The sequence below is a fragment of the Maylandia zebra genome, linkage group LG18 (assembly GCF_041146795.1).
Source record: "Maylandia zebra isolate NMK-2024a linkage group LG18, Mzebra_GT3a, whole genome shotgun sequence".
NCBI classification, from domain to species: Eukaryota; Metazoa; Chordata; class Actinopteri; order Cichliformes; family Cichlidae; genus Maylandia; species Maylandia zebra.
In genome coordinates this window covers 20,835,535-20,863,347 of record NC_135184.1, presented here as the reverse complement: position 1 = coordinate 20,863,347, position 27,813 = coordinate 20,835,535, and the positions used below count along the sequence as shown (strand labels likewise).

General features: G+C 41.2%; 1 protein-coding gene across 2 annotated transcripts; it reads right to left on the bottom strand.

Annotated features, from left to right (window-relative positions):
• Positions 1-995: 995 nt before the first annotated feature.
• On the bottom strand, positions 996-27,813 carry yeats2 (YEATS domain containing 2). 2 transcript variants are annotated; one of them, XM_004542575.3, is made up of 30 exons: positions 27,617-27,813; positions 27,117-27,222; positions 26,898-26,995; positions 26,659-26,751; positions 25,741-25,974; positions 25,539-25,657; positions 23,958-24,119; positions 22,576-22,687; positions 21,015-21,059; positions 20,759-20,927; positions 20,287-20,529; positions 19,471-19,638; positions 18,442-18,533; positions 17,497-17,685; positions 17,163-17,388; positions 16,252-16,410; positions 15,128-15,255; positions 13,410-13,556; positions 10,424-10,603; positions 7,854-8,229; positions 7,623-7,757; positions 7,066-7,203; positions 6,674-6,827; positions 6,507-6,583; positions 6,317-6,396; positions 4,180-4,387; positions 3,375-3,610; positions 3,136-3,210; positions 2,842-2,915; positions 996-2,379 (listed from the first exon to the last, which is right to left on the bottom strand). In XM_004542575.3, exons 2-30 carry the CDS (start codon positions 27,214-27,216, stop codon positions 2,271-2,273), a joined length of 4,326 nt encoding a protein of 1,441 aa, XP_004542632.3. In that variant the 5' UTR covers positions 27,217-27,222; positions 27,617-27,813; the 3' UTR covers positions 996-2,270. The 2 variants fall into 2 exon arrangements, with proteins under 2 accessions (XP_004542632.3, XP_004542634.3); XM_004542577.3 differs by lacking the exon at positions 7,066-7,203.

The window sequence follows — 27,813 nt, the reverse complement described above, 5'->3', positions numbered from 1 at the left end:
TATCTAATCAGCCAATCACTTGGCAGCCACTCATTGCATATTAGTCATGCAGACATGTTCAAGGTGACCTCCTGAGAGCAGCTTCAAATCGAGCATCAGAATAAGGAAGAAAGGTACTTAAAATTAGTGATGCTGCTGGTGCCAGACAGGCTGGCAAGAGTATTTTTAGACACTGCCGATCTGAAATTTTCCCACACAACCATCTCTGGGGTTTATAGAGCCTGGACCAAAAAAGAAAAAACATGCAGTGAGCTGTAGTTCTCTGGATGAGAATACCTTCTTGATGTCAAAGGTCAGAAGAAAAACGCAAGACTGCTTGAAGCAGCCACTACAACTAGGGTATGCAGAAGAGCATCTCCTAATGTACAACTCATCCAACTCTGGAGTAGATGGGCGGCAGCAGCAGAAGACCACACCGAGTGTCACTTGTGTCAGCAAAGAATAGAAAACTGAAGTTACAGATCACGTGGGCTCAACATGGTTTGACACTCAACGAGGAAGTTCACTGTACTCAATGACCTCCACAGTCACCACATCTCAAACCAATAGAGCAGCTCTGACATGTGGTGGAACAGGAGAGTCACATCATGGATGTACAGCCGACAAACCTGCAGTAACTATGTGATGTTGTCGTGTCAATATGGCCCAAAATCTCAGAGGAATGTTTCCAGCACCTCGTTGAAAAAGTTGGTAAAACCCAGAATGAACCTAATAAAGTGGCTTTTAAGAGTGTATATAAAAAGAGTCAAATCAGTCCTTTAAAATAATATTATTGTGGACAGTCCAGACAAACACTGAGCATATTTGCATTAGTCTCACTAATAACCATTTAAAAACTTGCACAGGTGTGTAATTTGAGAAACTAGCTGTTTACTTGATAAGTAGCCTGTAACAGGCACCTGTGTCACTAACCTGGGTTCAGCACACTGTTCATGTATGATTGCATTTATCAAAAACATAAAAAAGACAAGAAAAATAAATAAAGACGAGCCAGGTTTGCAAGAATTGTTTTTAAAATTCATTACAAGAATATTGATTATATTTTTGGTTTGCACTGAAATTGAAAATACAATGTTTAGGTGTCTTCTACACTAATACGATTTGGTTTAACAGGCATCAGAGTCACTCAGCCCGACACACATCCACTCATTCTCACACATGAACGTAATACAAAGCAGCACATTAAACAGAAACAACAGCACAACACGCACACAGACACACACATCAACTTCACTGACCTCTGTGGGGACTACAGCAAACACATCCAAACGCACACACTCACTACTGTCGGGGTGTAATTGATCGCAGGTGCTGAGATTTGATAGAAAAATAAACAGTGTCTGAAAACACCATACTTCATATACTGGTCATATACACTATACATTACATGATAAGATACAACACAGCTGTTACACACAATGCTTAAAAACACTTCAGCGTGCTGCCAGGGCTGGTTCATGAACAGAAGATAAATACTAACAGCGAGTTTCTCTAAATCACAATGATTCTCACACTACACCGTCTCCTGCATCATATTAGTTCATCGGTGTCTCTGTGGCATAATCCACCTTTAATTTCAGACTATAAAAGATGAATCTATTAGCCCATCTGAAGGGCCTTAGAAAACACTTCCTGCGTGCTTGTTTGTCTTGCAAGGCTCGACGTTACCTCTGCCAGGTAACCGTGAAACACATCAAAAGCTGAATGCTGGTTGCCATGCCACTTTCAGCAGAACTGCTGTGTATGCTCTGCCCAAATGATAGAAAAATACTCAGTGTGTTTCCGAACAGCTAAATTTGTGGTTCACCTGAGCTAAAAGACTCAGCCAGTTCCAAAAATTCAGTGATTGTGATGGCGAGATGCAGTACACTGGAGATGGGACAGCTGTCTGATCTTATTATTTAACCCTGCAAGTCACTCAGGCTTCATTTTCCCAGTGACTAGCTAGCTGTCTGGCAGAAAACACTTCATCATTAAAATAATCTTTTCTTGAGGTAAGCAAGAGCACAATCGCTTCTCTAAATCCAATAACACGAGCCCCACGAAGCTTCAATGCACCGGCACTAAGATGTTACAGAGTATTAGAAACATTTGTTACTTTGCTGCTACGCAGCTGCTCGAGCAGCAAACTGAGCCCTTCAATGGTCAACTTAATGAATACAGTACATTATTACTGCTGTGCAACCTGAGCCAACGGGACCGAGTGTGATCACGAACACGGTCGATTTGTCTCATTGTCAGCAACCAGTCGATGTCAAGTAGAGGAGGCCTCAGTTGTCCTTAGCCAGGTAACCCATGTGTGTATTAGTGAGGAAGTCGCAGGTGGGGATGCTGCTGACAGCCTGGTGGATGTTCATGGCTGTGATCTCTCTTGGTGCCCTGCAAACACAAATGCAACCAAGAAATGGCTTCAAGAGGAACAGAAACACCACCCTGAGGTATCTTTCAGTTTGGGACAGCCCTTGGTTTGTGGCGTTTAGTGAGCATGCAGACATGTTTTCATTTTAAAATGTATCGCCCTCTGGTAAAAGGTGACTCACAGTTTTGTTTTTTTACTGAAAAAACAGAGCATCCATCCACTCTAGCACCATCTAACACACAGTTTTAGCTATTTTTGTGATAAAGGGTGAAAAAAAAGATACAAGCTACCACCAGGCTTTTATATTAACATTTGTTTAGAAAACATCAAAAGAAAAAAAAAAGTTGTTTTTTTTTACTTCACTCTTTGTTTTTTATTTTAACTCAGTTGGCTGCAAAAGGCCCAAATATAAAAAATAAAGTGAAAACTGGAGCTTTAAGGCAGGTCGCATGCTAGAGAGGAAAGAGGAAAAAAAGGCTGACCTGTTTGGAGGGGATTTGGCGTAGGCCCCAGCCAGCGCTTCTCTCAGGATGTCACTTGCAAACTGTTCTGTAGCCTACAGCGTACAGGCACAGGCACAGGCACACACACACACACACACACACACACACACACACACACACACACACACACACACACACACACACACACACACACACACACACACACACACAATGTGATTAAGTGAAACAAGCATTCAGGATTCATATTCAGACTGTTTGTCAAGTGTTTCTTGACATTTTTCATGAGTTACTGTTTTGTGTACAGTGAACAACCTTTAGAATCATGGCTTCGATTACTGGAGCGAACACATTCTTCTCCACCTCCACCGGCTGGAAGGTTACCCCGATCTGAAAGAGGCAGTGTTCATCTTATAAAAAAAGGGGGAAAGTGGTGTGCCCTCCTGTTAGCTGCTAAAAGCTGGAGAGGAATCAGAAATCACTGATTGAATTTTTTCATTTTTTCCACATTTCTTAGGGGAAAAAACAAAACCAAACCCAGAGAGAGTCCCAACCTGCTGAGCTGCTTCACTGACAAACTGATCGGACAGGCTGGCGCCCAGGAAGAATTTGGGCTCCGGGTCAGCCTCCTGTTCCTCCTCTTTGACCTTTAGCTTGTGGCAGGGAGGAGTCACCGTGATGATGTCGACTATTTCGTCATCCGCCTCCTCTGGCTCAGTCTTGAGCAGAGCTTGCATCTGCTCAAGACGCAGCACCAGCTCCTCGCTGCTACTCAGGGTCGACGGGCACTCTGCGGGAACATTTACACGTACCCTTCATTTAACACATCATTTCACAAGCCGCAGCATCAGCAGAAACGGCGACTGCTTCGGTGCATCTCTCAGGTTACAGATTCTTGATACGCGGCTGTGTGGTGTAAAGCAAAACGTAGACATGTGAAGGAGGGTTTTTGTGAGATCTTTGCTCATTTTAGCAGTTCAACAACGCAACAATTACAAATGAAGACGTTTGCACAGACAGAGACAAGTAGAACACAAACACCGATTATCATGTTGTTTGGCTCAGTGAGCTAAACGGCCTCATCACCCATCCTTTAGAGACAAAAAGATGGAATTAATAAGAGTTCCCAGCAAATTAAACAATGCAACTGAACAAAAGCACTGAGGCTGAACACTGGCCGCCCTCGCACACAACTGGTCTGCAGACGCATTACTGGATCCACTGGTAGGTGCAGAAACAGTACACCCACACATGCAACACTGAGGCGAAAATATTGATCCGCTTGGAGCTTTAACAAGACCGAGTGAAACGATCTTCCTGTAGAAGATGTAGACCAAGTCCACACAGGCACAAACTCACCAGGCTCATTATCGATTTGAGTGAGAATGTCCTCGATGGACTCGTCATCGTTCTTGGGTTGTGGGGGTTCGGGGTCAGGCGGCGTGTAACCCCTCTGTCGACACCACTGAACCACCTCTCTGGTCTTTGGCGGGGTGAGGGCCTGGAGACGGGGCGAGCGATCCAACACGTCCTGGACGACCCGCTTCACCGCTACGGCTCGCTGAAGCTGCACACAGGCCAAAACCAGAGAGATGATGAGAGAGAATAGAAATCAATCAATCACAAGCTGTACAGCCACAAACAGGTCATGTTGCTGCGCACACACAGCTGGGGTTACTAAGAGTTTTGACTGTGTGATGGCACACATATACTTTATATTCCTTATCCTAATAAACATACAGGCAAGTCTCCTTTTGGTTCCTTTCAGCCTACTGCATCCAAAAAACGCTTATAAAGCAGTGTGAACAAATGCAATTAGCATGCTTTTTGCTCGATGCTCCGGTGGGATGAGTAATAGACATTGATCGTGCCAGCTCACTGTTCTGACGCCTTAATGAAGCAGCAGGCTAGCGGGAAGTCTAACACGGGGAAGCTTATTAATCCTTAAACTGGGCAAAGAAATGACTTTCTGAGCGTCTTTTGAAATCTGATGTTATTATTTTATTCTATTGAGGTCTTTCCCACATGTGAACGCAAGTGGCATTAACTTGGCTGCCATTCTGGGCATGTGACACTGTAGGATCAAGTGAATAAGGCACGAGTCAACGCTCCATTTGCAGGGAAAGTGACTGCTAAAACCCCGATCAGGCAGGTCTACAGACCCCTGGCAACCACCTGTTGCTAGGATGAAAAGGTATATTCCCAACCAGCTGGTTAAAAACCTCCTTGTGATTGCTTTGGTTGCCAACATATTGTTGAATAGAACATCTACCTTGACGTAGATGTTACTGAGACTCAAACTTGCCAGGGATTTTTAGTAGAGACATCAATGGTATCAATTTGAAACTTCAACATCGCTCTGTTCTCGAGTTATTGCATTCACAACGTAAGCGTCCATGTTGCCTGACTGGCTGGCAGGGTGACGGCAATACCCATCAACCGTTTAAGGGTGATGGGGTAAAAACTACAGGCAACTGTGGCAATCTGCTACCTATGAATACATATTTTCCTAGCAACAGGTGATTAGATCACAACCAATATAGTGGACGAATCTTGAGTAACGTGTGTAGATGCAGTTCGTTTTCCTCCCGTCCTGATGAACACTGAAATTAAAGTTATGGCTCTCGTTCCTTTCATTTTGCCAGATGGTTAGTCATGCTGGGCCTGGAAGTCCCTTGAAGTGTTACCAGATTGTTGCTGAGGTGGGATGATGTGCATATAGGATTTTCATTTCATTAGCAAACACACAGATTTGCTGTGCAGAATCAGTTTTTCTCCAGCCCGTAGACACCACTTAATCGTTCCCTGTCCTCATAATGTGTAATGATGTGTGATGAGTCCCCTGTCCTCTGTGTAAATTAGTGACCTGTAGATATAAATAACTATGCCTTGGCTTGTCTGGGATCCTTTTTTATAGCAATAGAAAAAGAGAACAGACTGCTACAATATGGGTTGGCCTGTATGAGCTACTGATGAAGATATGACAGGAGACAAGAGGCAGCGATATATATGTGACCTAACAGAAAGACATGAGGCAAGCAGAAAACTCTCTGAGTCGGGATGCTGCATGAAGAGAGATTACACAGGCACCAAAACTGCAGACACTGCAAATTATCACTCACAGACGCCCTCAAGCTGGAACCTGGAGAGCAAACGCTAGTAAGTGAGTGCTGTCACCCCAGATGGGATTAAATAAAACTTTCATCTGAGGAAATCCATACAGAGAAAAGAAAAAAGCCTGCATTCTTTATTTGAAAGACAGCTTGAAAGCTTAAAAAAAAGAGAGAGAGAGAAAAACTTTAACACATTTGCATAATTTCAAGAAAAAACCTGAATATACTCCAAGCCTGCACAGCTCCAAAAACAAAACATGTACATCTCTGCTGGTTCATCAGCACTTTGACTCTAATGAGGCTTTCTGATCGAAAGCCCAGATACTGCACTTCTGTGAATTTAAATTTTTATCATCAAAAGCAAACACAAAACAAAAGGTCACCTCTGATGCTCTGCGCTTGCCAATATTCCAGGAATAATACTGTTCTGACGACGAGGCACAAAACGGATGTGAGTCTTCGGCTATAGAAAGAAACAGAAATACACCAGTGTGTCAAATTTTTAGACAGCTTTTCCTTTCTTGATGTAAACTTTTCCTTTACATACATCAAATGAAAGGCGAGCTCACTTACTCTTATCTGGCACAATTAGAGGGAATTTCTTCACCACAGCTGTCAGCAGCTGCATCATGGTTTCTATATGCTCAGTGCTGAGGAGAAGACAATCACAGCTGTCAGGTGCCAAGAAGCTTTCATGTATACACTCACTGTATGTGATTGTAACAGGTCCCTGCCCTTACTTGATGAGGTCGTGCGATGAGTTTTCTGCCCCTTGTTCCTGTTTGACTGTGGTAGCTGCAGAGGCAACGTGGACAGAAGAAGCGGGGGCAGGAGTAGTCACCGGGGGTGATGGACCAGCTGTGACAGCTGTGCCAGCACCTGGCTCCGTCTTCACTGTGGAAGAAAGCAAGTGTTAGAGACGGCTGCTTTATTAGTATGCATACTATATATTTTAAATTGGGAGATAAAAGAAAATGATGAGATGAGACTACAGGGATGGGATCTGAGTTTACTAGTTACAGCCTAATGTGCTTCTAAGCAAAATAAATAATTTTATACGCAAAGAAAGAGGAGTTTGGGAGTACAGTGGAAAAGAAGAGGAGAGCGGGTGGAGTGAGGATGGACCCCTCACCTTGTACCAGAGGCAGGGCAAGGGAGGGGGAGGCCTGGCTGGCAGGACTTGGGGAGGCTCCAGCTCCAGGTGCTCCAGGGGTGGTGGAAGAGGAGGAGGAGGAGGAAGGAGTACTGGAGACTGGGCCCTTTGACACGACTACAAACAGAGTAAAACACACAGGAATGGATTGTGGGCCATTAGGTACACGGGCTTAACGAGTGGATGAAAAAATGAGAGGGTAGGATGACAGGTCTTCCAGAAGCTGCACTTAGGAAAACTGTGAAATAATGAAAATCTGTTTTCCTGCGTGTTGTAAATAAATCATTCTGCCATCTTTAAACGAAGGAACATAAACTCAGTTTAGAGCGTAAAGTAACTGTTCTCACACTGTAAATCATATGAGGAAAAACATATTTTGCATATTTTTTGTATATTTTAAGATTTACCCTCAGAAACTTATTAAAAATAAGTGAGACTCCAACAAAGCAACCTTTGTTTGTGCAGTATCTTGTGTTATCATGGAGGACCCAGTTTATTAATCTAGAATTCACTGTTTTGTTGAGGGTTTATTTCACCTTTCCCCACAGGCATGAAGATGGTCTGCAGTCCGCCGGACCCACTTCCAACTCCCAGCTGCTTGAGCTGGTTGGCAGGAATGGTTAAGACAGTCTGCTGGGAGCTGGAACCTCCAGAATGGATCTTCAGCATACCTTTACAAAACAAAAACATAGGTGCTCTGTTTATTCGAGTAATGCATTAACATTTAACCTGACAGTTAATGCAGAAACAGGCTTATTTCTGCCTACCCGAGAGAGCAGCACCAGTTTTTCCTCCGGCGGCTGCCACTCCACTGACTAACGAAGTTGCAGAAACCAGGGATGCGCCGCTGCTGCTGATTTTGGGCACACCCACAACAGTACTCACACCTTTGGACATGCTGATGACAGGCATATTGGTGATCCCCTTTGCACCTGTTACTACAGCACCAGCTGAACCTCCAGCAGTCTTTGCGATCGCAGCAGGGTTTCCAGCACCCTTCACCAAGGAGGCCACTGCTGCCTTCGACAAGCTGCTGCCCCCACCAGCGGCGCTGGTGTTCTTTGCTGCGTTGATTACTGCTGCTTGGTTGGCTGCCATCAGGAGTGAGTGATGCTGAGAAGCAGACTTCCCACCATCGAGGGCCTGCATGGACACACGGAAACACACGTGTCACGCAGGAAATAAGCAAACACAGACTCTTTTATGTCCTTTAACGTTTCTGATAATGAGCTAACCAAAGTGAGCAAAAGCTCAAGTGTCCAAGCTGTTTTCACAATGGATGGCAGACCATGGTTTCATTAAACAACACACTTATTTACAAATCCCTTCTTTCAAAATAGCTAATAAAGTGAGGTATAAAAACATATACAGCAGCATTTCACCTTATCTGGAGCTGCACGACAGCGAACGTGTTCATAAATATGAAAAATATCACAGTCCAAGTCCATTTGCAAAAACACTGTAGTGTATATGTGAGAGAAGATTGCTGTGGCTGTGCCTGGAGGAGAGTTGGTGTATTCTTTTTTCTGCTGATGTTTGTTTTCTAGTGCCACGCAGCTCTCAGAATGAGCTGTGCTGATCAGGTCACTGGTTTTATGGAATCTCAGAAACAAAAGAGTCCATTTTTCCTCACAGAGAGTCCTCAGAAAGAGAAGTTCCGCCTCTTTGGCTTGTTTGTTGGAGCTCCGAGTAAATCTTTTTATGTGTTGCAATTTCTCTGTTTTATGATGCCTAGCTACTGACTCTAAAGATGTAATCATCCTAACTCAGACCGATGCTTATGAATATACACAGCAGCGTGCCTACACATGCGAGCCACTGCACTCAGGCTGGATCATTTGTTTTCTGTGTATCTCTACTGCCTTTTTTTCCAATTCCACTTATACAAAAATGTGTTATTTCTTGCAAAATCAGGGTGCTTCTAGTATCTATAATACCAGATTTAAAGATGAGCATAAAAGCTTTAGCTCCCCTATTGAATTGAAAAATTTTAATTCCTCCATGGATTTTAATTCTATAGGGGAATTAAATTTTCCTAAATGCTTTTTGGACATAGCAAGGTTTCCTTTAGAACGCATCAATTATTTCTATTTGCTCTGAATAGCAGAAATACCAGGATCAATATTAACACCCCCCAAAAACTGATCTTTTAAATTGAGCCAAAGCACAAACCACAAATGTGCAATGATGTGCTTTAATGCTCAAAGTTTGTAAAAGCAAGTTAAAAATGAGGACTTTCTTCCAGTTTACACACAATATAAAAACTTAAGCAAGAGTTTGAGCTTCACCTGAGAAAGCATCATGCCAAAATACAACAAAAAACCCCAAAAGAAATCAGTTTAGACTTGCAAAAAAGAATTACTGGTGCTCACAAGGCAAGAGATGGAGAAGTATCATCAGTAAATTCAGAGAGCCTCACAGTACAGAACAAGCCTGGCAGAGGTAGGACACTAGTGAGAGCTGCCAGGACACTAGTGAATGACTTCGCCAAGTCGTGAATTGTGGGACAATCATCAGAACCCTGCACAGGAATGGACTGCGAGTTTGCAGACCAAGAAAAATACTAGAAGCCACCAGTGCTAACCCTCAGTCTCCCAGCAGATAAGAACTATTGCTGGTATAAGTTTGAAAATCTTAGCTGTCACCTGCCTCGAATTACTGTGTTTACAAGATTTTCAGAAACCTTGAAGTCAAGATCAACATTTTTCAAACTCGTCAGACTTTTAGCAGATGGATCAATGGTATTAATTTGAAAATCCTATGTTCCCTCATTCTCAAATTATCGTGTTCACAGAGATGGTTGTTCATGCCACCGCTCGCCTGCCCACTCCAATGCGTGGGGCTAACTGAAGACCAAGCAGACCACCAAATCTGGAGGATCTTGAGAGATTCATCAAAGAGGAATGGGCTGGGATTGCTCAGGAGGACTTGAGTTTGGATTTCAAAGCTAAAACAAGTGACTGCAGGCTGTTATCCAGTCACAACTGACCATTAGCATCAGTGTGGCTGAGAATTTTGACCCTGGTAATTTTTAATTTTCGGTGAAATAATTTTCTTTCTGTGCACAAAATAAAATAATGTAAGCATCCAAAAAATAAAACTAGGATGTTAAAAATTCCTTCCAGCTGTGTTAGAAAAATAAATACATTTTCAAAGGGAGGCTAATAATTGTGTCCTCATCTGTACGTGGGTATGAAATCCAGCGTAATTAAAAACAGCATAACTAGCTTGCAACCATAAAAGAAATGCTTACAGCTCTTTGGTTTAATGTGACTCTTACATAGGGACATCTGCCATGCAGAATAAAAGGGATGTAAATAAAAGCTGTGAAACTCGCCTGTTGTTGGCTCACACTGCTGACAGAGCCAGGCGTGGAGCTAGCAGCGGTGATGACTCCACCTGTCATCCTTAACGTGGTGGTGCCCGGCTTGGACAAGTGGCCTGCTCCCGCTGCCGTTACTGTTTTAACTGAGCCGTCAGGCAACTTCACCTGTGCACCCTGGGAGCTGCCCACCACCTGTCAATTAGAGGACGAGCAATTACCCACTTAGAACATCAGCAGCAGCAGCCCACGTGCAGCATGCTGAAGTTCTCAAGGAGGCATGAGGTGAAAACTCACAATCTATCAAAAGAAAAAAGATTTAAACTCTGACAAACATACACACATAGACTTTTTTCTTTATTTCCACAGTAGCCATGTTGCCAGTAAATAGTAAGGAATCACTTTTACATTTGTTACCAATGATATTATTGAGTTTTGCACTGTTCAGGAGCAGCACACCAATGTAATACAACAATGTAATTATTGTATTTATAGACCATTTCATATGAAAATGAAAATGGAAGCCATTTTTTAAATCAGAAAAAAACCCTGTAAAATAACTAACACTACACCAGTCTGACTAAAACTCTGAAGTCAGTTTTCACTTGGGTAAACACTAAGAAATGAAACTGCTATGATAATGTTATATAAAGTGAGACTGATTAAAATGCATGAGGGGACTTGTCCACCTCCAGCTCAGCAGCACATGGGAGAATCAGGTGCTTGCACCAGCAGCACCCTGGACAGGTCTTTCACTGTTGCAGCTCATTTAAATTGTGAGTGGAACCAATGGAAAACTAACTACACTCATATGTAGTGTTTGAGTGCCATCTTTGAATAATATTTTTTTGTTTTCCAATCTGTGTTTCAGAGTTAAGATGTAATACCAGATCTAATAACCATGAACAGCATAAAACATGGACGTGGCTTCGCAGTTGGAAAAATTAAGCCAGTGAGGAAGTACATTCAACCTGCAGTGTATCTAAAAGCCACCAGATGGCGATAGCTGTGGTTGCAGAAACACCTCTGGAGCTACAGAAGTCTATGGGAAAGCCTTCTGTCTTGACCTCTAACCACTTTCTTGATGAGTTTATGGACTCAGTTACAGTTTACAATGAATAAAAAAAGTCTTGATCAAACTATGTTTTGAAAAAGAGCATTATTTCTTTAGGTATGTTCATTGGCTTATGACATCAATTGGACCTGCCCCTCCTCATCACTTTTTTTTTTTTTAAACCAAGATGAAACCAAGTGAAAATGCTGATCTTGTTTCTTCCAAACAAAACTTCAAAAACCAGAGGATGACCACTTGGTAGCTACATCCACCGTTTATACTGTTTCTTGTTGGATCTGTGTTGGATCTATGTCTGGAGATGTTATATAAACTTTAACTTAAAATTAAAATTAAGATGGCGCAATACCTTAAACAGAAAAAAGTCTGTGTCAAGCACAAATTATGTTTTCTCTTAAGCACCTTAAAATCAGCCTAGGATAATAACCACATATGTCATTGGTGATTAATTTACATTGATTAAAGAGGGCGACACGATCTGTACAGATGGTCCCTGTTGGTATTTAAGAAAATTGTAAAAAGCTTGATAACATTTTCATTTAATTAATTTTCAAAAATATAAAATATAATTTAAATAAATATCAATTTTCAAAACACAGCCAACACAGACACAGATTTTAAAAAAGACGTCACATTAAAACAAACTGGCACGTGGATAAAATAGTTTAACTCTAGTCCAAACAATAAAAAAATAGTAAATAGTACAGCTGACAACAATGTTACATAAGTTGTTATTTTGAGCCTAACGCTCTCACACAAGACTAAATATGGTAACAAATAGATCTGGTTGAATGGTCATTTCAAAAATTGTCTGACAGTGTTTTAAAGATTAAACTCCAATAAAACTGCAAATTTTATTGCCAGTAAGAATGTGCCATGAGCCCGGGGCCAGTGTGCATCTATCACACGTTGGTTTTACATCTTTAGACAGTTTAGAAAGTTTTACTTTGGAGAATTAAGGCGATGCAACGACTTAAACTGAGTCTAGCACAAATTAGACTAATGTAATGCTGAAGTAATACGTGGAGAGACATGATCCGCACATAGCTTGCAGCCTGTATAACGTTACTTAGGTGGTCAAATTCGTTTGTGGAGTGTGGCTAATGTTAGCAGAGCTAGCAACAACAGCCTTCTTATCCTGTACAAAGATGTGGTTATCCTCTGGCCGAGTCCTGTTATGCCAGTTTATTCTGACACAGGCTTCATATAACCGTCTATTTTATAGAACTACTGCAGTCCTGCTGGATAACACCTTGCTTGATAACTACAATTACATGGTGTTGTACATTTATAAAACTGAAAAAGAAATTTAGCTGAGTGGGCCATATTTCTGTTGCAAGGGCAGCATTGTTTAAACGCTGAGTATGCAGTGACATTTCTAGTAACAATTATACTTCTCTAATACACTATCGTGAAATGAGCATGCCCCTCTAACAATGTGCAAAATACAACTTTCAGTGTGTGGATGACAGATCGTGAACTGTGTTATGAAATTAGATTCCCAGCACAACACTAATCCATATACTTCCAAATGAAAAAGAAAAGACCTCTGAAGATATTTCATTGTCAAAGAAAATACAAAAGCATTTCCACCACAAAATCTGAGATTTGGCAGGACGGTCATAATTTAGTGGTCAAATGAGGGAGGTAATCAGTGAAGTAACATACAGCAATGCGTAAAAATAAAGAAGAGAAGAAGAATGAATATTTCATTAAGAATATTAAAGAGGAAAATGACTGCAGAGCAGGAACAAAAGAGCTGGCAAACCCCACACGAGTCCTACTATCACAGAACTGGAAGACCCAAAAGACAAGCCTGTGTCGAAATCAGACTGTCAAAGAAACAACTAAGAAACACAGAAGCAGTAGTAACTACAGCAGCATTTGTGTTACACACTGAACAGCTTACAGTAAACTCTCCACACTGACCTGAGCCAAGATGGCTGCCTTCTGTCCGGCTGTCACTCTAATAGCCTGCTGGCTAGCAGTTGCAGGAGATGATGCAGCATGACCTGCCGAACCGGAACTCCCCTGCTTCCCCGAACCTTGTGCGGGCTGACCGACCAGAAACGTACCCTGAGAAAACAGAACAAGAATGACTAAAGTGCAGCTCTAATGACACACAGTCAGGTCCAAGAGTTTTTGGACAATGATTTTTGTTTAATTTTGCCTCTGTACGCCAGCACTGTGGATTTTAAATCAGTGTGTGACTGTACAGATTATCAGCTTTAATTCAAGGAGCTTAAAAGTCCCGCTTTAACTGTTTAGGATTTACAGGCATTTTTATACAAAGTGCACCACATTCAAATGCTGAAAATTAAAATATGTTCCAGTGTAACGCTTGTTTTCAATGACTGGATGACATTTTTTGCAGTCAGAAGTCTAGAACACCTGGACATTTACTGCAGCCATCTTTTTACCTTTAGTTTTAAATTAAATAACTGAAAAGCTTGTTCTATAAATAATAAATATTTATTCTTCGTTGCCTTGAGATACTCTTAGGTTGCTTTTGCAGTATTCTTTAGGTCATTATCCATTTTCTCTGTGGAGCACCGGCCATCTGTTTTGCAAATTCCTATATTTTTTGACTTACTACCCATGAGTCTGGTTCACATTGGTCTCAAGTTTTCCCCCCAGAAGTAGGCGGGCTCTTTCAGGTGTTTTCTGACACAGTCCAATACAATTTCATTGCCTGGACTCAACTCCACAAATTTTATATGTTTAATTCATCATGAAATAACTAAGGACATTAACTAGGCATCATCTGGCCATAAAACTATCTGTTAGCCTCTCTCTCTGTACCTCTGTATTTGAACCATGACACCAAGAGAAATTCCTTGTTTGTGTACAAACTTTGCAGTAAACGTGATGCTGATTCTGTCAGTCCAGTTACTTTTGAGCACCTTTTTAGTGGTGAACGGCTGTAATTCTTTGACAGTTCATGCATATACGGCAAAACATAATGCAAAAGCAACTCAAGAATTTCTCGAGGCAAAGACCAGGGATATTCTTCAGTAAACAGGCCAGTCACCTATTTCAACCAACAAAGTGTTCAGTTACTGGATACAAACAGGCACACAAAATCAGTCACTACAGTGGTGTAACTACTAAAAACAAAATTTGTCTTTGTCTAAAATCTTACAGACTTATTGTATTCAAAGGCCATAAAAACTGGTTTCAGGTCAGCCTAGTAAACCCACACAGGATCAGCCAGGCTTAATATATCACCAATATTAGACTTTAAATTACATACAGTACAAGGTTACATGATGTGCACAGTATGACTATTTTAAGCAGTACAATGCTTCCATTACATTTTAATTTTTTATAACATAATAGCTACGGAAAATTCAATTAGCCCTCTAGGTCAATTGATCCTCTAGGTCCTAATTAGAATGTGGGAGTGCGCCGGCTCTTTGGCTCATAAGAGAGACTGACATGAAATTTTACAGAAAAAAAAGATGGCTCTTGAAGAATGATCATTATTAGGAAAGCAGGACCCAGTGTCTATGTGGAAATTTGAAACAGGTCAGTCAAATATGAACACTCTAATAAGCAAAGATGAGATACATACAGAGCCACAAATTATGTTGTGCCAGTGTGTGACTGCATTTGTCGTTAGTAAAGGAAAAAGTGGGTCTACCCACCTGTGGGGTCTGTTTAAGGATATAAGATGTGTAGGAGAGGTTGGAAGGTAGATTGCTTGAAGAGGAAGAGGAGGAGGAGTTGTGAGAGCCCCCAGAGACCGCTGATGAGCTGTTCTGGGACTGCTGACCTAAATTACAGAAATCCACATAGATCAGTCTCATTTCATATGAAAAATCCAGAGTATCAGTGCTGCCATTTCAAAGAAGGGCAAAGGCACGATTGTGAAGCAGAGCAGGGCAGTGCAATGTTGGCTTACTGCTGTGAAAATCCAAATGTCTTTAAGCAGAAAAACAGATGACTGTAACTGACTCACTGTCCAGCAGCAGTAACTGGCACTAACATGCCTCAAGTTGTAGAGTCACTTCAGAAGTGGATTTCTTTTTCCAAACTTTATGACGAGCTGGAAGCCAAAATATTTTTTAATACAGATGTCTACAACTTGGAGGCATGGATGAAAATGTCGCAGTGAAAGGTTTTTGCCTGGGATGCTGACCCCAAATACTGAGCTGCCAACAAAATCAAGCATTGTTTTCAGTTTCTATCAACACTGTTGAGTAAGCTACCCGCTCCAGGCAAATGCCTATTTCTAACACCTAGTAATTTATGACATTATACACCTGCTAGAAAATGTTGTGCAGCTTCACATGTTGCAGGTTTTCTTGCATATTAAATACCCACATACTGTAATCCACAGAGACTGTCCTGGAAACCATATTTAAGTGGTAAAGCTATACTTTGGGATATTAAACTTAGAATAATTATTCTACATTAATTCATGAAATACACTATAATCTTGCAGGTCCTTGCAATATAAAACATGACAACGCTAACCTGCATTTTCCATTTTGCTGCTACAAAGATACACTGTCACAGAGTTCTATTAAAACATGGTGACACATCCAACAAAGATTGACTACAAGCATTTTAAACAAACAAACCCTTTGCTTGGTCTTAATAAACATGAATAGGATTGAGAAAAGCATGTGACTAAAACACTGACACAAAAGGAACAATACCATGTCAATGGAAACTGATATGGGTTTTTTAAACAGTGGCTGTATAAAAATATTATTTACTATTATTATTATATATATTTAATAATATAGGACGCAACATGTCTCACTTCCACTGGAGGCCCGGAGGATTGCTCCCTGTGGGATGAGGAGCAGCTTTCCTTTCCCCGAGGGGTTCTTGCTGTTGGTGGTCAGGTAGAGTTTGGTACCTGGTGGCAAATTGGCCAGATTGGCTAAGTTGTTGGCTGGCAGCTGAAGTGTAGCCATCACTAGGAACAAACACAGAATAAAAGAAATAATAATGATTACTCACTCAGCTCTAAAACTGCAAACATTTTAAATAAAGAAGATGATATTAATATAGGGTAGAGACACATTGTTTCTAAATGTAATTCAACTATTAAAAAAAGGAAAAAGAAAAAACACACAACCAAAAAAAACTAAACAAAAAACAAACAAACATTGATGACCCCATTGAAGTGTTCCCCCACCTCAGAGTCAAAGTTAAACCCAGAGCAGAACAGAGTGTGAATGCTTGTCTGTGTCTCTGTGTTATCCCTGTGACAGACTGCCGACCTGTCCAACTTGAATAACTCCCTTTCTCCCTATGACAGCTGAGAAAGGCTGCAGCACCCCAGTGACCCTGAACTGAATAAGCAGTTAAGAAAATGGATGAATGGATGGAGTTGGCATGTCACCAGAATCCTTTAATACCAAACTTGTCACAGTGAAAACATGACAATACTTTTCACTATTGTAGCATCATTCGTTTTTGATACAGCAGGCACTGTTATACAGAAATCAACTAGGTTACGATGTAATGTAATGTTGTGTTTGAGTGCATGGGGCAACCATTCTGTCATTCGGGGGGTATTTCATACTGTGGTTTTAAATTGGGGATCAAAGATCATGTAATTCTACTAACAGCCAGGATGGGATTTGAAATTGTAACAACAACTTGGGCTGCTATAAAATGAAACTGTTCTTTTATGTGTGTGTGCGAGTGTATTTAATCTCTGACCTCCACTCTTGCCACCTGAACCACCAGCCGCCTTGGTACCCTGGTGTCCAGAAATGCCACTGGCTCCACTGACGATGGCTTTAGCAACTCCCTGAGCCAAAACCTGCTTTCCACTCATCACCTTGGAGACAGAAGGGTTGCCCTTGGCAACCAGAATTTGTCCACTGCTGATAGCAACCTGTTTGACTGAAGACTGAAGCCCTGAGCTAACAGGAATACCCAACATCTAGAAGAAAGAGAAGAAACTATTTTTTTTAAATGACTGTGGCCACACACATACGTACTTATCATTGCAGGTTTGCGTCTGTGCAGGTTTGTCTGGGTGACAACTGACCTTGCTACTAGTGGCCCCTGTCCCTCCACCAGTCTGTTTCTGGGCCGACATGGAGATCATGTGACCCCCCTTCACTGCGACAAACTGGTGTCCTGCTGTAGCGCTAGCTTGCTGTTGCTGACTGGTTACTGTGGAAACCATCGGCTGTTGCTGTGTTGAAACTTCCCCTGGCTCTTGCTTGATAATAACCTGCACGGGAAACATGGAGAGAGGGACTCGAAACACAACTCCGCACTGCTTTGAAACCACAGCGGGTTCATAATGCAGCTGCTATATATCAGTTACCAATTACATTGTCTGGTTAAAAGAAAACATCACATAAATGATTAATACGATGCACTCTGACTGTAAAGAAAGATCTGATTATTCTTTTTTCAGCAGGCTGCAGTGCTGCAAGAAAAGATGTTACTTAAAACAGATTTCGTAAAATCAGCATCATCATTTATTCATCGGGTCCATGTTTTGATATTCCCCATATGTCCTCATCTGGGGTGCCTTTCAGTGTGAGAGCAGATGTCTGTAGTTTACAACAGAGAAAACTAAAGAATCTGAACCAATCAGAGCTCCAATGTGATAAAACAGGAATTTTAGGCCAGATCATATTTCGCTCATTGTGGACAATAAAGGGATCATTAGCATGTGCGAGTAGGATGACATTAAAGCAAGCTAATGACACATTTTGCGTGAAAAAGAACTGTGCAATTCTCTCTGCAAAGCTCCCCCTCCCCCATCCTCAGAACTATGTCCTATTTAAATAGCTGCCAAGGCACTCACAGCTGCTGAAGATAGCACCCTGGCTTACTATTAATATCACACTGCTTTGTTAATGTTGCTTTAAACACAAATAATACAAGGACTGTCTTCATAGTTAGAGGACAGGGCAGTAAAAATGGATAATGTTTGTCACGTTTAAGGTTGTAACCCAGTAAGGCTCTACCAACTCACCTTCATCCCTGAGGACAGGAAGGTGCCAGTGTGAACTTTAGGTGCTGGGGAGCGAGTGCCCTGAGTGGCAGACTGTTTAGTGGATGGGCTTCCTGTGGAATAATTAACAAACATACAAACACAATAAGTCACAGCACAGATGAGGGTGAGGATTCACCACCCTTCCTGTCAGCTTTTCGAGAGATATCGAGGCCACTGTGGTGCCAGGTGACTGTTTCCTCTCAGGGTTGACTGACTCGCAGAGCTGAGCCCCACCAGAGTTTTGTTCCTTACTCACTGCATTAAAATCTGTTTTACTGCAGGACTGGTGAATCAGCCAAAACACCCACATCTATCTCATCCACTTTGATAAAACATAATTTAAGAACACTCTAACCTTGTTGCCGAATCTGGGTGAGCAGTGCATTTGTGAAGGAAGTGTAGGAGTGGCTGAGTGGGTGTGAGACAGCAATCTACAGGAAAGAGCTCCTAAGTGGAATATGACCTGATGCTGGTGCTGAGAGGAAGTAAACACAATGACTATCATCATGCAAGATGATTGCTTGATGATGCGCAAAATGCTCAGATGGCAATAAAACTCATCTTTTTATGGGGACTTACACACACACATCACATAGAGAGGAAAAAACTGTTTGGAGTGCAGGGTCTTCTCGAATAGCCCCCTAATCTGGCCATGAAACACATTGACTCAGTTACCATGGTAACCTCTCCTTTAGCAACCACCCTGCTGGCTCACCACACGTCATAATTTAGGAGTGCAGGTAGGGAGAAAGAAAACAGCAAAGAGGGAATACATAATGTTAGAAAGTAGACTTTAAAGGGATTAAAGAGGGAAAAAAGTGCAAAGAGAGAAACAAAGAGAACAGAGAAGTCTGAAGGGCACTGTTCATCGTCTGTCCTGCTATAAAGTGGATTTTTCACAGCCATTTTTATATCCCATGTGGGCGGCTCAGACACCGCTTCTCAATTTTGCTCCAGGTCCACTTCCGATTTCAAGCAGCACTTTAACACTGAGTAGGAGAAGTGTACCTGTGGAGGCAGCGGATGAGGAAGCCATGCCGATAACCTGGCCCGGTTTGTCAACAATGATATAAGGATTGTTGAGCACAGAGGATGAGCTCTGCTTGCAATGGACAGGGGTGGAGGTCGTGGGTGTGCGGGGCAGCGGGGAGTGGCTGGGTGTGGAGATGGGTGACCCTGTGGGGGAGGAAGTAGGGCAGTTATTGTATGAGTAATTCTCTTGGACTTAATTTTTTATGAAACTTATTTTTTCTCATTTTTAAAAGGGGCTCTGAAATATGTTATCGAAAGATAAAATTCATGTCACATGACCTTTTTGCCACTGTTTCCATTCTCTGTGTTTTGTTTACAGTTGCCTTTACAGACATTCGAAACTATAATCAGCAGTTTTCCAAATCTGAATTAAAACATAATGGCGTTTTTCTATTTTTATGTACTTTGTTTGGCTAATGCAAGAAATATGCGCCTGTGGGAACACAAAAGAAGCTTTTGTCAACCCCTACTGAGCAGTACTGCATCTTCCTAACAATGAATGTATTCATACCAACTTCACTAAGCTGAGAATCAGTGTCAGTGCTGGGAAACAATATGTTGAAATTACAAGCAAATGGAAAAATAATGTCATCCAACTTCAATGTCAGTGAGGCGTTTGCTGTCAACACTTCTTAGTGATTTACAAATTTCACCTCAACAAAACCTGAAATAAAGAAGTTATAATCACAGGGCATCTTTATTGTGTAAACTTAGACCATCTTATTTATGATGAATTGGATTCTTTAGAAACAATATGACAATTTTACAAGGACAGTGGGTGGAGACACGTACCTGAAACTATTTTACAGCTCATTGTGATTGGTTGGAATGATTTCCCAGGAGACTCAGCAGGACTGGGTGGTTGTCCTTGGGGAACAATCTTGCAGCTTGCTGTGATAGGCTGGAAGGCAGAGTTGTCATGGGAACCCAGAGTGACTCTGTCACCGGCCTTGGGCCGTGTTGGAGTGTGTTCACCAGCAGCAAGGCCTGCGCTATGAACACCTGCAGGCCTCCCCGACTCTGTCTTTATGAAAACTGCAGATGGAAGAACAATTTTTATTGAACGTCATCTGGTTTTGATAATAAGCTGACATAAAATGATTGTAAGGCCAAGAAACCACTGAAAACTGGTTTATTCTGGTTTAGTTTTATGGAGAGAAAATAAACAATCCTACTTTTCTGTTAAGCAGTCCAGTATATACACACACCCTCAGGTACATGATCCCTATTATTTTAAATGTGCAAAAATAATCTGCTGGTGTACCTTTGTCTACACTGGAGTCATGTGACACAGGAGAACTACAGCGTCCATAAGTCTGGGCCAGAGAGGCAGTCAAAGTGGGGCTGGCTGCTCTGTGAGTCACCTTGGAGGAAGAAGGCTGAGGGATGTAGTCTTCCCCAAGAGAATCCCTGTGAAGCTCCACATCAACCACCTGGAACAAATATAAATCAACGTCAGAGTGAAGCTCTGAAGGGGAAAAAAGTCATAGCAAGAAACAAAGTGAACATTTCTAACTCACTGTTTCTACCCCGAGCGTCTGCAGTCCAGTGTATGTTCGGTCGAGCTGTAGGAAAACAGAAGAAAGGATATAGACAGCAAAGTTATGCAGCAGAGTTACTGAACTGTATAAACACATTTTAGTGCAATATACTATGATTACTTATTTGTTTAAGAAATGTCAACATCTAATTACTCTGAAATCAAACTGGACTATATCACTATGCATTTCTAAAAGCAATGAAAGTTCTTTAGTTTAAAAAGGCGAACGTGATTGTAATGCAGACTGAAAAAAAGATACTAGACAGGTGCTTTTCAGTGGGGCAAAAAAAGCAAGCCATAACAGGAGAAAACTTGCTGAAGCACTCAGCTATTAAAATGAAAAAATATTTAATAAAACTGGTAGAAGCTCAGCAAATAAAACCCGTTGACCCAGTTAACGTTTTAATTGATGTATTCAAGGGGTTTATCAAAAGACTTGATTGAACTGTTTAGGAAGTCCAAGGCCTTTACAGCACAAACCTTCAGCTGCTGCTTGTTTGTTGGTCTCTCTGCCTTCAGTTTTGTATTTAATAACTGTAAATTAAGCATCGTTGGGTTGAGATCAAGTGACCAACTTGGCCATTAAAAGTAATACGTTTTCTTTGCCTTGAGAAACTTGCGCTGCTTGCTCTTTTGGGTCATTATCTATTTACTCTGCAAAATGCTGTCTGGTGAGTTCTGCAGTATTTGTCTGAATGTGAGCAGAGAGCACAGCCCTGCACACAGAATGCATCCTGTTACTTCTATCAGCAGGTAATTTGGTATGCTTCAGATCATGAGTTGTTGCTCTCCTTCTCCATATTTTTCATTTCATCCACAGAACTGTTTACAGAACAGTGCAGGCTCTTTGAATTTTTTTCTAGCGGAGTCTACTCTGCACTTTTTTTTCCTGAGTATAACAACTGGTTTTCAGCTTGTTGTAAACCCTACATGCATGTCTTGATTTTAGATGCTGAAAATGATACACCTACCTCCTCAAGAGTTTTACTTTCTTATGTTATATTGTTATCATGTAACAATGATGTCAACATGCAAATCAGTTCACCACCTTTAAATTATAGATTTGGGAATTTTTGCCATCTTTCTGATTGGTTTGTTTTATTGTTGCTTTCTGCTGCTTGTCAGTCAGTTGTCCAGTTCTTTCAGAGTCTTCCTCTTTTTGAGGGACTGTGGACAAAAATGACTATTTCCTAAACTGCTAATGCAATATCTTTGGAAATCCCCTTGAGTTAAAGCTGATAGTCTGCACTTCAATCACACACTGACTGAATTTAAATACACTGTGGTGGTGTCCAGAGGTAAAATCTGCAAATATTGTGTATTTGTCAAAAAATAAAATACTGACGTGAATGTATGTAATCCTTTTAAGTTTCCTGCCTAAATCCTGTACACTTTACACATATGTGAAATTCAGCAGTAGAAGTCAGACCCACTGGCTTGTCTACAATAGGCTCTGAAAATTGGCACAAGGAAAGACAAAGAGTCCTCATCTAACGAGAAAAGTAAAGTGAATGATGATGTGGTCTGTAAAGTATTCTGACCTTTAGCTGGTGGATGATGTCAATACGTTTGTTGCGAGGGTCTTTAAAATGGATCTGGATCCTCACAGGAAACTCACCCCAACCGCGGCGCGTTAAATGAAAGGGAGGCTCACTGAGAACAGATACATTTGAACTGCCTTATGCAACACTGTTAAAATTCAAATATAAGTCAGGATGAAAAAAAATATATAGTAAAGATGAATCACTATGCCTTTATTTAAAAACCAATCTGTTTTCTAGCCTGGACCGAGTTAAGAATCTCCTAAAAATCAATGACTTGAAAAACTCACATGTTCTCCTCCTTTGAAGCTTGACATTCTCATCCCAACATAACAGACATTGATCTGACTGCAAGGGCATGTGCATGTGCCTGCGTATCATGTGTGTATTCAAGCGCAACCTATAAGTGAAGCAGGTGTTTTTTTCCACTTCACTTCATCCCTTCATCTACAGTCAGGCTGTGCTGGGAGTCAGCAGAGAGCATCAGCGTAGGGCTCACTGGGAGTGAAGGTTTGAGTTACGTGGGGGGAGCTTGTGAGCTGCTGCAACAGCAACGTGAGCACTTTGTCAGTTCAAACAGCTGGGAAGCTACAGCTGAGGATAAGGACTGCTGACTGATGAGAGAGATCATTTATTCAGAAGCTGCAGGCAACCTTAAATCCTGAGCCATTTTTAGAGGGTAATGCCAACAATTAGACATTTGAAGTGCATATTTCAAGGCTACCTAACCTCTGTTGCTTGTGAATGATTGCTAAATTAAGTGTGTGATGCTCATCTATACACCTAACTGCTTTAGGCTAAGGCAAGTCTGGACCACTTAGGTGTGCCTGCTATTAGTCTTGTTGACGTTGAGTTCTGGCTGACTCGCTGTGCAGCAAATGACGTTGCCTAATGATGTGTGTACAATCTGCATAACAAATTTGTCATCTTTTAATTTTCTTAAAAGCTGTAAGATTTTGCTGAAGTGATTACTGCTTGGTAAGACAAATATTGATTTTCTACAAAGCGATGAGACTGATAGGGGTTGAATGCGCTGCATCATCAAACCTACACGAGGGGGCAGTGTTTGCTAAAAGTTGATCTAAAGGATTTTCACCGAGCTGAGAATTATTATGTAATATTGTTTGTATAATTCTTGCAGTTTTGGCAAGTGATGCTTGGAAAAAGGTGGATCAAAGGACTTATTTATCACGACAAAGTTAGAAGTAAATATTTTATCTAAGAGCTACGAAACACTGCAAGAACAAATCTTTCTTTTTGTCTTCCTTCTTCTCTTTAATTAAATTCTTTCTAACTTCTTTTATTCTGCAACATTAGTACATGAAACTGCATGACTGCTTAAAAAACATTTGAAAACACATTTCATTAAAACTGGCACAAACCTGACTTCCACGAGGTCGTTGGGTTTGTAGCTGGGATGCAGGAAAAACCAAACTTTCTTGACAAAGTGGTCGATGCTAGGTTCTCTCCTTGAGCCTCTGACGTACACCATCCACTTATGAGTAGACTGGTCATTCTCTTCCCGCTTATCAGGTGGAATGTACCTGAGAATAATAAACAAAGAAGAAAAATCTCAGAGGTAGTGAAAACATTGGATTGAGGTAATGCATAGATGGTTTACAGAAGAGTTAAACACCACCCAAGATGAAGAGCAGGAAGGTAAAGTGAGACTGAAAATGAAGGGGTGTTTTTTTCTTTAAATCTTTACAAAGTATTTGGAAAGAGGAGACAGACAAGGAGGTGCTACATGACTAATTTCAACACCGCTTTAATAATTTTCTGTCATAAAGTTTCCATCTTAAATCAAACACCGGTTGGAAGCCTGGAGGAACTTAAAATCTCATCTGATCAAATCCTTTCTGATTAATAAACCTGTACTAAAATATTAAGTGTGCTAAAAAAATATCTCAAAGTTTTCTAAACTTAATATGCGCTTCATTGATGATGAGTATCGCTGGCACCCTTTTCCGCTCGAGTCTGTCTGTCATGCTGGAACAAAAAAACCTCACCTTTGACGAATGGTAGGCATCCATTTGTCAAAATAAAAGCCTCATTACTATACAAAATGCAGTCACGAAACTCTACAGGTGTGTGGCTAACATGAATATGAAGGCCAAGTTCAACAGCAGGTGTGGTCTGACCCATAAGAGCTAAAACGTTACGTAATGCACAATTAAAAAGTGAGTATCTATTTATATGGGGTCTGGGGTCAACATGCTCATGAGTATCATGGCAGGTGGGATCCCAACGTATTATTAACTGAGTGTAATTTTACCTGTGCAGTCTTGAGGAACGGAAAACTGTCCACCCAGGGGCAAAATAAATTAGGTAAAATGTATTCTCAATCTTCTTCAAGACCACACTTGCAGGAAAACTGATTTGTGGCTCATCTCTTCAGTGCACAATCATGCATGAGAAAAATTCAGCTGACTAAATAAAATAAGAAAAACCAACCCCGACTGCCACAGTTCTTCTAATGTTTAGCCAATAATGAATAAAATCAGCTCTCTTTCTACTTAATTTCTGATCCTGCACATGAACCCTAAACCAGCTGCGGTTCAAGATGGCCGATTTGTGGTATAACTGAGTGATATATGAATGATAACTGAACTTTCAAAATAAGAGACATGCAGTAGTTTATAAGCAAGTCCATCGCAGTTTGTGTTTTCCTCCAAGACTGATTAAAAATAAAAAAAATAGACAACACTGAATGCAGGTAGGCAGCCTTTTCTATAATACCTGCCCGAAGCTTAAGTGACTTTCTTATTAAAAATTTTTACATTTCATTTATTCTCAAAATTGTGTGTTTCTGAAATTCTAAGACAAAACACCAGGCTTCCCACGTGAAGAGTATCTATTTCAACAACACTTTCTTTTCAATTCTGAGTTCTAATCTGAAAAGTGTGTTACAATGTAATTAGTCACCAAAGAAATGACAGACATTTTTTAATTTGGTTACGTACTTGGATACATTTCCTACTACGATTGTCTTCTTCACATAAAGTCTAGATGCATCGTCCCCAGTAGAGTGGTAGGTCACTCTCTGCTCTGCGCCTGCAGACGATGGTACACCGAATGTGTCCTACGGCAACAACAACGGCAATGCTTTTATTAACCGATCATCAAACAGTCAAGAACTCCACAATTTCTGCCAGGTGAACTTACTTTGCCTGTGTTGCGTCCGGGTCTGCGCTCCTGCCTGCTGCTGTCCTCTCTCCAAGATCCTTCTCCATTCCTCTCAGCACCATCTCCTTGCTGTGAGAGAGACTCGGACTCTGATTGAACCAACGATGGAGTCTCAGAGCCCTGGTTGAGAGGGGAAGAAGAACGGGAAGGAGACTCCAGGAAGCGTCGGATGGCTGGATGGTTCAGCACAGCAGGGTCGCTCTTGGAGGTATGCTATGGGACATAGAAGAAAATTTAGGTCAATGTTTCTATATTGTACCACCACATAGAGTAGCAGACAGCTGGCTATTACCGTCTGCAATAACACCACTATAAAGTTTTATGCCCTGTGTTTATAATCCATAGTGCATGTAACAATGAGACCAGTCGGGATATGTTCAGGAGCCAATTTAGTACCTAAAAATGGAGCTACTTCAACAACCTTGAACAAAAAGACAATATTTTGCAAAATATGCAAGGAAACTGTTCCAGCTGAAGATGGAAGCCACAAATGTGTTTCACCACTTGAGGCAAATAAACACCATAAAGTACAACCAGGCTACACAGGAGGCGATACTAAGAGCTGGTGATGTGCAACCTAAATGTCAACAAAAGACTCCACCAAGCATCACTGATTCACACAGGAGGTGCACTCCAGATGACAGGAAGAGCAAACAGGGGGGGGGGAGAAAGCTCTACCTAAGAAACAACATCTTAGGTGGAAAAGATTTTTCAGATTTACATAGTTAAGTGTAACAATTGTTCAGTTAAAGTGTTATTTTATATTTTTACTTCCCAGGGGAAACAATACCTAGGCTACTTGTGTACCTACATTTGACTTACCATGTACTACTACTATTGCACTACAATTTTGAGGCTGTATCATCCAACTCTGTGTGCAAATGAATGGGAATTTACCTCTGAGAGCTTTGTCAGTCCAGCACTGGCATAGTAATTAGCTACTATGCATGCCCTGAGCTTGTCCATCATCCTCCTGGCTTCATTAAGACGCTGCAAAGCAAAGAACAGTTAGCCGGCATGCTGTGTATTACACTTAAACGTAAAGAAGACCTGTAAGTTATTGTCCATGTTAAGTTTTTATGCAGTAACAAGTAAAGTAGAGTAAAACAGATTTAAAAGAAAGTATCACCGGATACCTGACTTATCACATCTATCTCATGCTCTTTGTTCTTCATCTCCAAAGAAAATTGCTCCTTGATGATGGTTTCAATCTTCTGAACTGTTGCTTCTCGAGCTGGATAAAATAGGGAATAGGGAATGAACTTATCTCCAAGACCAGGACAAAGCTGATAGCTAATTTTGACCACAACAAGCAAAGCAGGTGTACTGGCTCAGGGTTCAGAGCATGAACTTACCACTATGTTCAGCCGCCTTGTTTCTCTTACTGTTTTGGACCAGAGAAACGTCCTCATAGTCGGGATCATTGCCCTCTATCTTCCTTTTAATTCCCGACATGGCTTCCTGTAAAGAAGGGTATAATTAGAAAACGTGTAGCTAATCACTTATATGCTCTGATGTACATGATTTGCTCTGCACTTAGCACAGGATTAGCTGCATAGCAGGGAAGCTATAGATAATTGACAGCAATGCCCACAGCTAACCTCAGTACTGATTAGCCAAACAGGTATGCCAACATGGGTTAGCAGGATGTCCACTGCCTACCACGCTATTTCAAGCGTCGACCGATTGTCTAAGATTCATTTAGCACGAATGCACATCGCATTTTAGTGTGTCTCACCACCGCTATCATAAATAAACATATACATATCGTCCATACAGCCAGCAGCACTCTGACGTTAGCAACCGCTAACCTTGCTAATTTAGCTAACGTTAGCACACAGTTGTACATACATACCGGTTCAGGCTGTACAAAATGCAAATTTTCTGGAGTACTCTGTGATGTGGAGCAACGTTTCTTTGAAAGGCGTGTGTTTTTTTAATTCAACGTGAGCATATCCGTTGCGTTTTTAGTATATTCAGACCACACTCGTGTTTAGGGAATTGCTAAATCTCGAGCTCTACAAGTAAGCTAACTAAATAGTGGATAGTTAG